The 13,882-nt window shown below is 38.5% G+C and overlaps 1 protein-coding gene across 1 annotated transcript in view; it reads left to right on the forward strand.

The window, feature by feature from the left end:
- Window positions 1-13,882, forward strand: part of ARNTL (aryl hydrocarbon receptor nuclear translocator like) — a 545,416-nt gene that overhangs the window by 182,707 nt on the left and 348,827 nt on the right. Inside the window, exon 7 of the mRNA XM_044059187.1 lies at window positions 11,012-11,091. Within this exon, the coding sequence (XP_043915122.1) occupies window positions 11,012-11,091 (80 nt within the window). The remainder of the gene's footprint in view (window positions 1-11,011; window positions 11,092-13,882) is intronic.

The raw sequence follows: 13,882 nt of genomic DNA on the forward strand, positions 1-13,882 counted from the left end.
ATTGGCCTATGTGTGAGGTGGGCAGTATGTGCAGTATATGTACTGTGTTTTGACAGCCTTGATTGTATGCAAGATTTTTGCCTCCAGTGAAACTGTATATGTGCATATATCACATACTGTTCTTATTTTTTTTTTTTTTTTAAAGGATTAAATTGTTTTCTGTGAGCATAAGACTGTTGCTACATTGTCTCAGATGCCCATATCTACCAAGCTGGCTATGGAGACATTTGGAAATGTTCATATCCATGTTGTCCAGACCTGTATTTCAGTAGGTTGTGACTAGGTTATATAGAGGTTTCCCTTCAGGTTTGCTTTTGGGTTTGGCAACAGACTAGGTTAGATTGCGCCAAGATTTTATAGTGATATTTGCACAAAGGAGTTTCTGTAAGCTTTTCTCCACACAATAGCTTTTTTTAGCCACACTACATTACAGGTTTCAGTTCTAAAGGAACTTTTGCCCCTCTACCAGTAATACAATGCAAGGCTGGAGTGATCCTCATTGTCCCCTTTTGACTTCGACAGGTATGTTTCCCCCATCTGTGGCTTCTGCTAGTACATCCTCCATTGATGTTGGATCATTATCCAGATCTAATAACTCACCCATCTCTATTGCATCATTCAGATCAAAAGTCCATGAAATAAACCGCATGGTTCATTCAGTTTTAACTGTAGACAGAGATATCCACCAACCCCATCCTGTAGTAGCAGGTATTTTTTTTTTCTTCACAGAAACCATCAGCTAGGAAAGTCTACCACAATAAATGGGAGAGATTTTCAATTAGGGCCTACTCCAAATGTACGGACCTCTTTTCAGCACCAATTTATTCCATGCTTGAGTTTTTGTCTAATCTCTCTGACTTTGACAAAGGCTCCAGTTTTGCAACTATTAAAAAACAATTGGCTGCATTTTGCAAGTTTCTTGCTGGCCGTAATATGTCGATAGGCTTTTGAGATTTTGAGAGATGTTTCTCAAAGGCACCTTTCTGATGAGACCTCCCATTAGAGACCCAATACCCCCACTGGACAAAACCATTATGCAACAAGCTTTAGCCCAGGCTCCTTTTTAACCTGCTTCCCCAGCAGACTTAAAATTTCTTACATGGAAAACAGTTTTCCTGATTTCAGTAACATCTGTCAGGCAGATTTCAGAGCTACAAACCCTTTCACCAAAGCCTTCTTTTCTGTGTCTTTTTTTTTTCTGCAAAGAAAGGGTTTCCCCTTAGAATTAACACACACTTTATTCCTAAGGTGACATCTGAAAGGAATTTAAACCAGTCAATATACCTTCCTGTCTTCTTTCCAAGGTACTCAAACAAAGGAGAATGCCTATTGCACTTCTTAGATGTTCATAGACAACTCGCATTCCAAATTCACAGGACAAAAGCCTTCAGAAAACAAAATAATCAGTTATTCATTTCCTTTGCCAGACCAAAATTGGGAAAGGCAGTTATTAAAGTAACCTTATCCAAATGGCTCTCCGATTTTATTTTCTTTGTATGTCATAAGAAAAAATAGCTTTACCAATTAAACCAAAAGCACATTCCACAAGAGCAGTTTCTACTTGGACAGGCTTCACCAAAGGGTTATCCATTGATGGCATCTGTGCTGTGGCCACAGAGGCAATGGTACACACCTTTGTATCTCACTGTAAGTTGGACACTCAGTCCAGATCACTTTCTTCATTTGCTTCCACCATACTCAGGAATGTCCTTCCCTGATACCACCCATTTTTCTTGCTTGGGATTCTGTCCCACATGTTTGAATGGACAAGAGTAAACAACATTGGATACAAAAGTTATGCATTTACCATAGCATTAGATCCATGTTGTCTGATTTTGATCTGTTTCAAATTCCCCCCTCACTCCCTTCCATACTGTCACCTATGGCTTCTAGACGACTGAGTGAATGTTACTGTCTGTGCACATTCAGACTAGACTGAATTACCTTCCATCAACCATTTGAGATCACCAAGTTTATGACTTGCTTTGTAGTAAGGGTTTTCTTTCCCTAGCTAGCTTTTGTCATATATTTCAGACTAGTGGTGTCAAACTTGGTTTGAGCATCTGAGGTACAGCCTAGAGAGTTATCGATAATGGAGGAGTCAGAGCTCTGGATCCAGTAAGCTTTGAGATCAGTGCCGAGGTTGGATCACGTAGGATCCGTCAGTCCACATGTTTGAAGCAAATGCACATCAGACAACATGGATCTAATGTTGTGGTAACTACATAACCTTCATTTTTTTGCTCTGTCTGAGGTATTCTTTAACAATTGGCAAAGTATTGTAGGGGATAATTCAGCCTAGTCAATGGCCAGCTGCCTAGTGAAGTTTTGAGTACATACAACTACATTTCAAGTGTGGCAACAGCACAACTTTCTGAATGTTTATGCTGGAAGAAGTCCAGGTCATCATCTGGCCTCCAAGCCATCAAGGCACAAGACTGCAATGGATTTAATTCAGAAGTGTGCAAACAGATCAGTAGTGGTGTACCTCCCTAGTTGGGATGTTTGTATTAGTATTTATGGTCAGGGGATATGGTTTATCATTCATGTGACTACACCTGCATTACTATTCTAGTGAGTGCTGGAAGGGTCCTGTGAGGTTATGCCAGTAGATACAAGAGGCCACTGAGGGTCAGTTGGCCATACTTTGGTGCTGATGTGACTTGTTCTACATTATACAAGTTTAGAGTATTGTTCTCCACAGAGCAAATGGAGTCTCAGCCATCCATGGTGAAACTTCTTAGAGTGGCTATTTATATCTTGGCTTTTTCTGATGACCTTCTTTTGGTGTTTCATTGTCAGCAAAACTTGTCTGCTGTTCTTCACCACTGATATAGAACATTAAATCATTTGCTCCTCAGACTTCAACAGATTATCATAAACAACTCCCAAGTCCTTCATAGTCGTAGGTTCTTGAGTGGGTTCATGATTCATTGCCTGTAGGTAATGGTTAATGTTCATCATATTGCTCACTGCTGCAGTAGCCATAGCTATATGGGTTATATCCAGCCAAGGATATAACAGCCGACCAGCTTCCAAAGTTTTAGGGCACCTTCCATGCTCCTAAACTGTCAATCAGCTTAAGCTGATCTGACTAAAAGACAAGTTTGGGTGCAAAGCCCTTCGAGCTTTACTGATACTGATGAGTACATGCTTCTGAGGCTTTTGAGGATCGACTGTAAGCTTGTGATTTCCTTTGCTGGGCAGATAAGTTCTCTTTGGGAAAAAAAAATAATTTTGTTGAGGTTTTATTGTTTTCCTCTTCAGGAAAGCTATTTATAAAGCTAGGAGTGTACACGGACTGTCAAGACTGTAATGTAATTATAAATCATTCTTTGTTTTCCTTTCATTTTAATAGTAGTGTAAAGTAACTAAAAATATTTTTTCTGTGTTGAAACTGAGTTTATCTTTTGTGGAGCTGGCATAGTGTTTTAATATGCTTTTAATATTCTTTTAACTGTTTAACTGTTTTTCTGTCAAAGTAACTTTTGTGGGAGCTGGATAATGTCTTTCCCTAGGAAATGTGCACCATTTTTGACATGCCCATGAAACAGACTAACGGTCCCACGGTTAGTCCTTTTTCCAGCCACCAAAAGAAAAAAATTTAAGAAAACAGCCTTTGTCACCACAGCAAAATATCAATTTTCCTCAGTCACAGGTGGCTGACTCTGCTGTGGCCATTTCTTGTACCTCAGGCCACTTATCTTTTACCCTGGATCCCTGTGGTGTAGTACCTACAGCCACTATGGTCCAGGGGTTAGCCACGTCATCTGCGGCTGTTGGAGTTCCCTCAGTAAGCAAGGGAAAGCCAACGCTCTTGTCGGTCATGGCAGAAGGAACAGTGAAGGCTTCCCTGTTGTGTCTCAATGCTGTGCCTATCCCTGGGGAAGCGGCTGCTGCCAGTAGTAACATGCTTGGCACCATATTTACTGTCCTAAAAGAAACAAAACCAAACGTGTATCTACTCTTCCTCAAATTTCTTTGGATACGAGTCATTTACTGGGTTCTAGCTCAAAGTTTAATTCACTTTCTTCATCCTTGTTATAAAGTAGTTTCTAGTAAAAGAGAGAGATTCCTCTTCTCCTGAAGAGATTCAGTATTCTGGATCTAAACAGGAAGATGAAGGGATGGATACAAGGTTTTTACCTCAGATTTCTGATTCGGACTAAAGAGAACTCAGTTTCTGATTATCCCTGTGTGGGTCTCTTTCTCTGAGACTGTTGCTGGATAGAATGCCTCAGTGCTTTCAGTGAGAGAACACTGAGGTCTCTCAGTCCCTTACAAAATATTATGAGTTGTTACAGAAGTATCTTCAAAAACCTACACCCATTCCTCCTGTTTTGTCAGCTTTAGAGGATGTGTCTTACTTCCTGCAGTTTTCCTGATAGTCAGCCAACTTTATTGCTTTAGTTCATCCCACTTGCAGCTAGCTAATTCAAACCCTTCTTGTTCTAGGGATGGGAAAACTTAGTCATAGATGTAAGATTATGTTTCAGTTAAATGTAGTTTATTATGGATAAGTACAGTATTCTCTTTCCATAGGTCTAGAAATGCATCCCTATTAAAGTAGGCCTCTGTCTTCTTTCTGTATTTTAATCTTTTACATGCGGTGGTGGTGCTGCGGTAGCGTTGTCGCCTCACAGTAAGACGTTGTCCTATTCGATTCTCAGCTAGAGCGTCTTCTGTGTGGAGACATGCGTGAATGGGCATACCTTCGTTGAAGGTTGTGCGTCAGGGCTGGCAACTCGGCATGTAAAAATCCACTGCCAATCATTAGCGGACCAGAGTTCCGCTGTGGCGACCCCTAACCGGGAAAAGCCGAAAGACACAACAACATGCAGTTTCATTAGAAAGGAATCTTTCAGCACAAATGAATAACTTTCAGTTAAGCTTACTGATTTAAATAAAATGTGCTAACAAAATATGCAGTACATTAAGAACAAGTAAGTCTTGTTTAGATGGTGCAAGACTTGAGAACCAAAGTTAATGAGGTCTGTAGAACTTCTAAGAAATTTACAGGGTTTTATTATTTGTAGGAGAGATTAAGACACAGAAGTCAGTTAGTTCGGAATGATATGCAGGAAGTCATTGCGAAGCAGTCCACAGAAGTTTAGTGCAGACACTCGAGTGACTGCAGAAGTCAGGTCAAATATATATTCAGCATTCCATAATTTTAATTGTTATTCAGGAGGAAAGGAATAATTCTGAGTGTAATGAGTGCAGAAGCTACAAACATTATAATTCAGTCTATTTCAATTTATCAGCACTTATTGGAGACAGTAATATCCAATTCAGATATTTTTGACAGAATTTAAGGGCAGTATAATTGGTACAGAAGCTACAAACCGTATAATTCAGTCTAATTCAGTTTATCAGCACTTATTGGAGACAGTGGTTCAGATATTGTTGAGAGAATTTACGGACAGTATAATGAATGCAGAAGCTACGGACATTATAATGTAGTTATTTCAGTTTAGCAGCACTGTTATTGGAAATAAGATTTGATTTGGCTATTGCTGACAGAATTTATGAACAGTGTAATGAGTGCAGAAGCTGCAAACATTACAATTCAGTCTATATCAGTTTGTCAGCTCTGCTGTTGAAGACAGTAACATTTTCATTTGGATATTTTTGACATCTGCCTCCACTGTATATAATGAAACATTTTTAACCGAACTACACTGTATGCAGACTTTTATTTTGAAAGATACAAGAAGATTTGGCACACAAAGGAAAGACTGACACCTTTTCAGCAGAGGTCTGGGTAGTTAAAATATAAAAACAATTCATTCAGCCTCATTCCAGTTTCTTCCAGTTTATTTCAATATCCTACAGTCCTTTCAATTTATAGACTAGGCATGGAAAAAAGTGTATACTAATTGTGAAAGTATTTGCAGTTTCTTCTTCTGACGGAAAATCTACTTTAAATAATTTAGTTTCTTCTGTAGCACAGGTCAGTGTTTATTGTTTGCAGTGTGTGCTTGAGATTTCAAATTCTACTTTGAGTAGAGATTTAGTATTTGGCCCTCCTGCTGCAGAGGTAATCAAAAAGTGTGGTGAAAGGGGCTATCTGACAGGGAATCTCTCAAGATTTTTTCAGCCGTCCTTTTGTAAGTTGTCAAAGGGAGTTTTTATCTCCTCATCCAATTTTTCACCAAAACCAGAATAAACAGTTTCACCAAAATTCAGGTAAACAGATGTTTAAAAAGAAATGTCAAGAGAGTTCAAAAAATAAGTCTCGGACCTCCCAAAACGAAGGATTGTCCAAGTGTGAATGACTTGTGACCCTTTCCCACCCTGGCCCCTTTTTTATTCTTCTTCCAGAAAGTTTGACTCTCCATTTTTCTCTTTGGCAACAGATTGTTTCAGACAAATGAGTTCTAAAAATCATTCATCAGAGTTACAGGTGGCAGTGTGAGGAAATCCCTTCTTTTCAAGGGGTGATTCCTCATCCTCCATATGAGACTGTTTTGTTTCCACCTGTTCTTCTGTCTTTAAGGGAAATCCTGTTTATGTTGCAGGCTAGGTTAAGATCTCTAGAGCGAGTGAGCCTTGTCACATTAGATTTGTGGATGTGCAGCATTTCCATTAAGGCAGGGTCCGAGACTGCCCTGTAGGCCAGGCATAAGTCGCCTGTGAGCAGTCTATACAGTACAGAGTATAGTGAGAATGCCTTCAAGTCTGTCCATGTAGGTTACCTCTTCTTCCTCTTTCAAGTTTCTTGATAACATAAGAGTTACAAGATTCTTATCAGAGCTATATACATCCAGAATTAAGGCTTTTTTAAAATGTTTTGTGTGTTTGGATCACATTATCAGTTCTCTGCCGTACCTTTTGGACTATCCACTGCACCAAGAATGTTCAGAAAATGTTTGGCTTCATTTATAGCTTGTTGCGGGCTACTGGGTATCCACATTTTTCCATATTTAGATGACTTGCTTATCTTTGCAGAGTGTTTTTCAAAGTGTCATGAATCTCCCTCTTGGGTGAGAGATCTCTTACACAAGCTGGGATTTCAAGACAATATTCAAGAGTCTTTCTTGACTCCCTCACACAGGATTGTGTTCTTGGGATGTCAAATAGACACCTTAGTTCAAAGAGCTTTTCTTCCACAGGAAAAAACAGGTCTTTATTTAGATCTATTTCTAAGGTTTTTCCAGTCAGCCCTTTGGTCACTGCGAGGGAATATCTTGGGGACCTTTGATCTCATGGCACGACGTCACATGAGAAGGATATAGTGGTATCTGAAATCTGTTTGGTCACAACTTCAACACCCTTTATCTTTTCAAATACCAATGCTGATGTTAGAAGAGAAGTCTTTTGGTGTAGACAACAGATATCCTTAAATTGAGTTATTTTCTTCTACCTTCCTGCTCCAAAACATGAAGTCACCACAGACACTTTGTGTAGTTTCAGGAGGGATAAAAGTGCAGGGGGAGATGTGAGCCACCAAGGACAGATGCAACCACATAAATATCAAGGAGCTGCTTCCCTTAATCAAGGCAACCAGTTCTTTGAACCAGACGTTTTGCTGCAAGTAGATTGAAAAGTTGCAGGCTAATTGTCATGACATAGTGACTACTTCTACACACACTACTCAGTTACATCTCATTATGTCCTCATTTGACTACTTGCAGATCAGGACAACTTAAATCTAGTGTGTCACAAACCCAGTTTGCGTGGTTTGCTCCTCTGTTTTACTTGGGTGCAGCAGCTCTACTTTACATTACATCTGAGCGTAATGACTACAAACACCACTCATTGTGTAGGACACAATATTGTCAGGTATCTTGAATTCATAAATGCTCAACTTGGGTGCAGTGATGTATAAGACTGACATCTATCTTGTGGAAGAATGCGCTTTTAGGAGATGACAAATATTGTAGTCACTGTCCAGTTGAGTACATATGAATTCCAAGTTCCAGATACAGTGGCTTATTGTGCTTCAAGCAGTATCTGGCCTTTACAGTGGAGAAGTAAATACCAAAGACAAGTGGTCCTGGAATTGATTAGTGGGGGATACCACAGGTGAATACTCTTTTTGGAAGAGACCATGCCTTCCAGCTAATAGACTTGGCTATGCCCATTAGCCAGTTTATTATCTAGCTGGTAACATATGAGTTTACATTTAGCTTGCTTAGATTATCAATTATGCTGAAATGTAGGGTGGTATCCAGAGTCAAATGTAATATAGATCTAGACCACTCTCTCTCTCTCTCTCTCTATATATATATATATATATATATATATATATATATATATATATATATATATATATATATATATATATAAATAATCTATTTCACAAAATCGAACTTCCAAAAATATCGAATTCGGATAACATCAAAACAGCAAATTTTTTCCAAAGGGAAAAAATTTGCTGTTCCAAAAAACACACACATAACACAATCACACCAAACACCTTCAAAACCTACACTAAACCTAACATACACCACTATCTATGCACTATCCTTAACCCAGCTCTAACCTTAAAGTCCGTCACTACCGCACACTTACCTGACCCATGCCCTAACCCTAAAGTCCGTCACTACCCGTTAGTACATTTACCTTGGCCTAGTCCGAAAATGCCGAAGCTGCAGAAATGGCCAACTGTTTCCGCGGCTTCGACATTCTCAACTTTCAAACTACCAAGTTTGTCCTTCTGTTCGGCGTTCTTAACATTCAATTTCACGATAGGAACCCAAGATATATATATATATATATATATATATATATATATATATATATATATGTGTGTGTGTGTATACATAGATATAGATGTAAAATAAACACATAGAGACTCACATTTGAATAGTTGTGGGATAGTTGTAACTGGGAAAGTAGTCTGGTCAACACACCCATCTAAGTCACAACAAGGTCCCCTTAGAGAAGATGAAAAGAATTATTGTAGTAACCTCGCAGTTCACTTCTAAAACAGTTATGTCCACTGCATACATAGTTTCAGTAAAAGGCCTACATTATCAGATATGTAGCATATACAGAATTTATAGATATTCAGGAATGCCTTAGTAAGTACCCCTATAATTACCTACTGTAGTATACTAGGAATGGTAATTAAAAGTGTATGGAGACATGTATAGACTGCATTTGCCTCCACTTTCAAATGCTAATCAGTGTAAACTATAACTGTACTTCAGTCAAACATTCAGTAAAGGTGTGAAAACTTAAAACATTTTACCAGAATAAATGGCAGAAAAAAGGGAGAAAAGAAATTCAGTAGGATGGAATCTCTATTAGACGAGTAGTTATGGTGCGATTTCTGAAGGACAACATACAACATGAGATAATGAGAAAATGCTTTTAGAACAGTGATAAGATTCACTTCCAAAGCTGCCTAGCATTTTTTTTTTTTTTTGAGAAAAAAAGGTAAAATTTTTTATTTTTCAAGAATATTAAGACATTTCATACTGAACATGTTTCTTCCAAAGGTACACCTGTACGTGCTGTGCTGTAAAATGAGGAAGTATTTGTTTGATTACAAATGTGCATCTAAATGAATACACACAAATTAACAAGCAACACTAATAACAGGCCATTAGAAAAACAATTGCCAGTGATGGGAAAAATATTTGTAGCAGCAAACATGAAATAAAAATACTGTTGCCTAGGTTAGAATAATTATTATATACATTTTATCAAAATCAAGTACATAGTAAAGTAGATATCCGTTCATTTGTAAAGAGGCTACAGTTCTGTGTGTGACAAGCTCGCATATCTAGCGGAGTAAAATGCAGTCATTCAACAAATCTAATTGTCCATAGGCAGGGGAAGGAAAATACAAAAGGACAAACTTCAGCTGTAAGCACTTGGCACTTAATATAACAAACCCACCCCCACTGAGAGTTTGTGTAATCTGACATGCAGTATACTAACATGGCACTTTGAAAACCTTGCATCAGGGGGAACATGTGACTTGCACTGTACTAAAATGTAAACAAACTGCTCTAGCAAACAATTTGAGCCCCTTTAATCATTTGTATCCTATTATCAATATTCATAAATAACAGTTTCTTAGTCTTATCTTAATTATAATATTTTAAGTAATTTCTTCCCACATCCCTTGGCTGCTTACTCGACAACCGATTTCAACCAAATTCGTAAGATCTTAACATGTTTGTGACCCTTCAAAAAGAGGAAGCTCTGAATCAAGATAAGTGTTGGGACATTTTACTTTGTTGTCTTTAAAGTCTGCTATAATAAAATATTTCAGTTTATCAAATGTAATTTATACATAATGTTCTTGACTGGTAATCTATAATACTATGTCTGCAAAAAGGCCTATTTTTTTCATTAATATTTCTCAAGTTGTATCCAGTTATATTTGAGATGAAGATGACCCTATGATTAGTTTATCTAGTAATTGCATTTATTAACCAGATAAGGCCACTGGACCATGGTCCCTTTTCATGGACAAATCGTGAGCAATGTCTGGTTAAATGATTTGATTAAAGCAAATGGAGTATGTGGGAATCCACCTCAGGGTTGCTGCAGGGTCTAGGTCTAGTGGGATATAGTCTTAAATATGTGCCAAAGAATGATAAAGATGATAGAGGAGAGGCAGTAGTCTTGAGAAGTAGTATAGGGAGAGGGCAGGTTATAAAGGGGCTCTGACCTAAGTTTAGTGCTTGCACATTGTGAAGGTATTAGTGAGATGGATTATCAGAGATCTAACAACCAGCTGAGTTTGAAGTTGAGAGATTAGTAATTCTTGGGCATGGTGCTAAACATGCGTCGACAAATCTTAATGACATTTTACAGTCTGCCTAACAATTTATATGTTGTTTCATAACTTTATTTCATCAGTAATGGAAATGTAAGTACAGTAAATAGGTTCATCCCTCAGGAAGACCCCAAAGGAGTAGTACTAAAGGCACCAGAAATCATCTACTCAGCAAGTGGTTGCAGGAAGTTTGGGAAACCACATCATTAGTAATGTAAGACTGTGTATTGTTTTTAGTGAATAAGTACACCATTTCTTTTTTCTTTCCAGGTGCCACAAATCCTTATACTGAAGCCAATTACAAGCCATCTTTTCTTTCAGACGATGAGCTAAAACACCTAATCCTTAGGGTATGTTTATTTTCTATTGCTCATGTCTTCTAGATATTACTTTTTAATGCACCCACTTCATATTTTTAAAATAATGCTTTTGACACAATTTTTTCTTAGTTCATGGAGACTGTGTGAAATTCTAAGAAAAATGTTTGTTGGTTTTTGCATGATCTTATTTGTTAAAAGAAAATTTATACTGAAGTGTTGCCACACATTATAGGTCTCCTTTCCTTTACTGGTTTTGTACATTAGTATTTCCCAGCAATTTTGCGATGAAGTGAATGAAAATAATTTTTGAACTGGTTAATGATGAAGTGCAAATAGAAGGACCTGATTATGATCAATATTTGTACACACCAATGTTTTATAAAACACTGAGTGATATCAGTTGTGCATTTTTCCATAGATTGTATAAATAACATTATGCTAAAGAACTTTGATTATATTTATTAGCAAACTGGTTAAAACTTTGTGGATTACAGTCAAAGTATGCCTGTGGAAAGAAACTGTTAAACCTTCATTTCTGTGATAAAGATAACCCTGTTTGGGTACCCCATTCCTAAAGATTCCTTGCCCTCTCCCATTTAATCTGGATTCTCTTGGCCCTCATAAGTAGTTACATGATCTGCCAGATATTCTGTTAGTAAGTTCCAGAACCTTTTTGTGAATCAGTATTTTTTCTTGGCGTTTCTGAGCCTGTCATTTATAGCCCCAACTCTTCCTTTTTTCTTTTTACATATTGTAATTTTGTTTTTGTTGACTAGTTAGTGGGTTGGTCCAAAGACCCTTTGTGGTCACAACTTTCAGCAATCTTTTCCTTAAAATTTGTTCGGCTGTATTATATTGCCTGACTGTCATTTCTTCAATGAACACATATTGCTGTTACACTGACCTTGTAGTTCCATGCATCCAGTTCTCTTGACATTTGTGCTACCCGTTTCTGCCTGTCATCCAGTAGTCGGATGCCTCCCTGAAGTGTTCTCTCCAGAAGTGCAAAAGTGTAAACCACTTCATTGTCCCTTTCACTGTGTAAATGATTCCCATGTCCGTTATCTCCTCACTAGTACACCTCAGCAGTTGATCGCAGCCTGTCATGTTCAGCCCACATGAATGCCCATTTTTAAGACCTTCACGGTGCCATCTCCTTATATAACCCTGATATTATTCTCATCACAGAGACATGGCTTAAACCACATATTAAAGATAATTACATCACCCCACCTGGGTATAACATTCTGAGGGCAGACTGGCTACATAAGAGGCGGTGGCTTAGCTCTACTTCACAGAACTAACCTACAACTCCCAACTCTTCCAAAAAGATTCCCCCAAGTTCAGCAATGCAGAGACTCTATTTGCAAAGCTCTCCCTTAACCAACATAAGCACCTAAATCTACTAGATATCTATATACCCCCGGGTGACAACCTAACCACGCTAGAACCCATACTTCACTGGGCCTCATACTCCTTCCCTCAAGAAGCTATCGTGCTAGGTGATGTAAACATTGACTGGAACTCCATCCATTCTTCCACCCCCACCCCCACCCACCACATTAACCTATATAACTTCACCCAACATGTAGATATTCCAACACGCATTGATAAGGCCACAAAAAGAGAATCTATACTTGATTGGATACTCACAAATAAACCAAGTACTGCCCATCAGTGTGGCACCTTACCAAATTCTCTGAGCGACCACAGCCCTACTTTTATCCTTAGGCAAAAACTTAAAATAATTCTCTCCCTCCCTTCTACAAACCTGATCTAACAAAAATTTTCCTAGAGGCCACTTCATAAGAGCCTTGCAACATTGCAACTGGTCTTCCATCAAAACCCTTTCATTAGACAAAGCAGTTCATTACTTCAACTCCACATTCCTAAATATCCTTAATGAACTAGCCCCCTTAAAAACTATCAGGATACATAGCAACCCCACCCCTTGGCTCCAGAAAACCATAAAAGCCCTACTTAGAGCCAGGTATAAAGCCTGGAAAACCTGGCGCCACACCAGATCACCCGCAGCTAGGCAAACCTTTCACGAGCTCCGAAATAAAGCAAAAAAGCAGGTTAAGCTCTATAAACAAAATTACTGTATCACTCAACAAAACAAATACAGTACCTAACGGCAAAAATTCTGGGCAACAATAAATGACATCCTACAGCCTGGAAGTAGTACCACTCCCACACCCAATATAACCGGTACAGACCTGAACATAGCCTCCAGCTTTAATAACCATTTCATTTCCACAAGAGTTGTTAAACATTACTTCCTCCAACTCCTCACCACCACCTCAGGCCCAAATCAATACCATACATTTCACACTTAAGTCTTTTCCTACCTCTACTATCCAAAAACTCCTAGCCAGACTTAGACCAACCACCCTTGCAGCCAATAACCTTCCTGCCGAATACCTCCAAATTGCATCCACAGCTATAGCCTATCCCATTTCACTTCTAATAAATAGATTCATCACCGAGCACACTTTTCCAGTCCTGTGGAAAACATCATATATCATACCACTCTACAAAGATGGCCCATCCCTAGACATTTCCAACTATCGACCAATTGCAATTCTCTCACCCCTCTCTAAGATCCTAGAAAAATGTATTCATCACCAGTTCCTCTTCTATCTCCTCACCAACAACCTTCTCTCCTCAACCAACACGGATTTCGCCCATCCCACCGCACCACCACTGCCCTACTCAAATTCACCAGTACTATAAACTTCCACAGGAATCTAGGTAAATTTGTCTCGGCTACTTTCCTAGATTTATCCAAGGCATTTGACAAAGTCTCACATAATAAACT

The sequence above is a fragment of the Protopterus annectens genome, chromosome 17.part0, assembly GCF_019279795.1.
Source record: "Protopterus annectens isolate FY-2018-M chromosome 17.part0, PAN1.0, whole genome shotgun sequence".
NCBI lineage: Eukaryota > Metazoa > Chordata > Ceratodontiformes > Protopteridae > Protopterus > Protopterus annectens.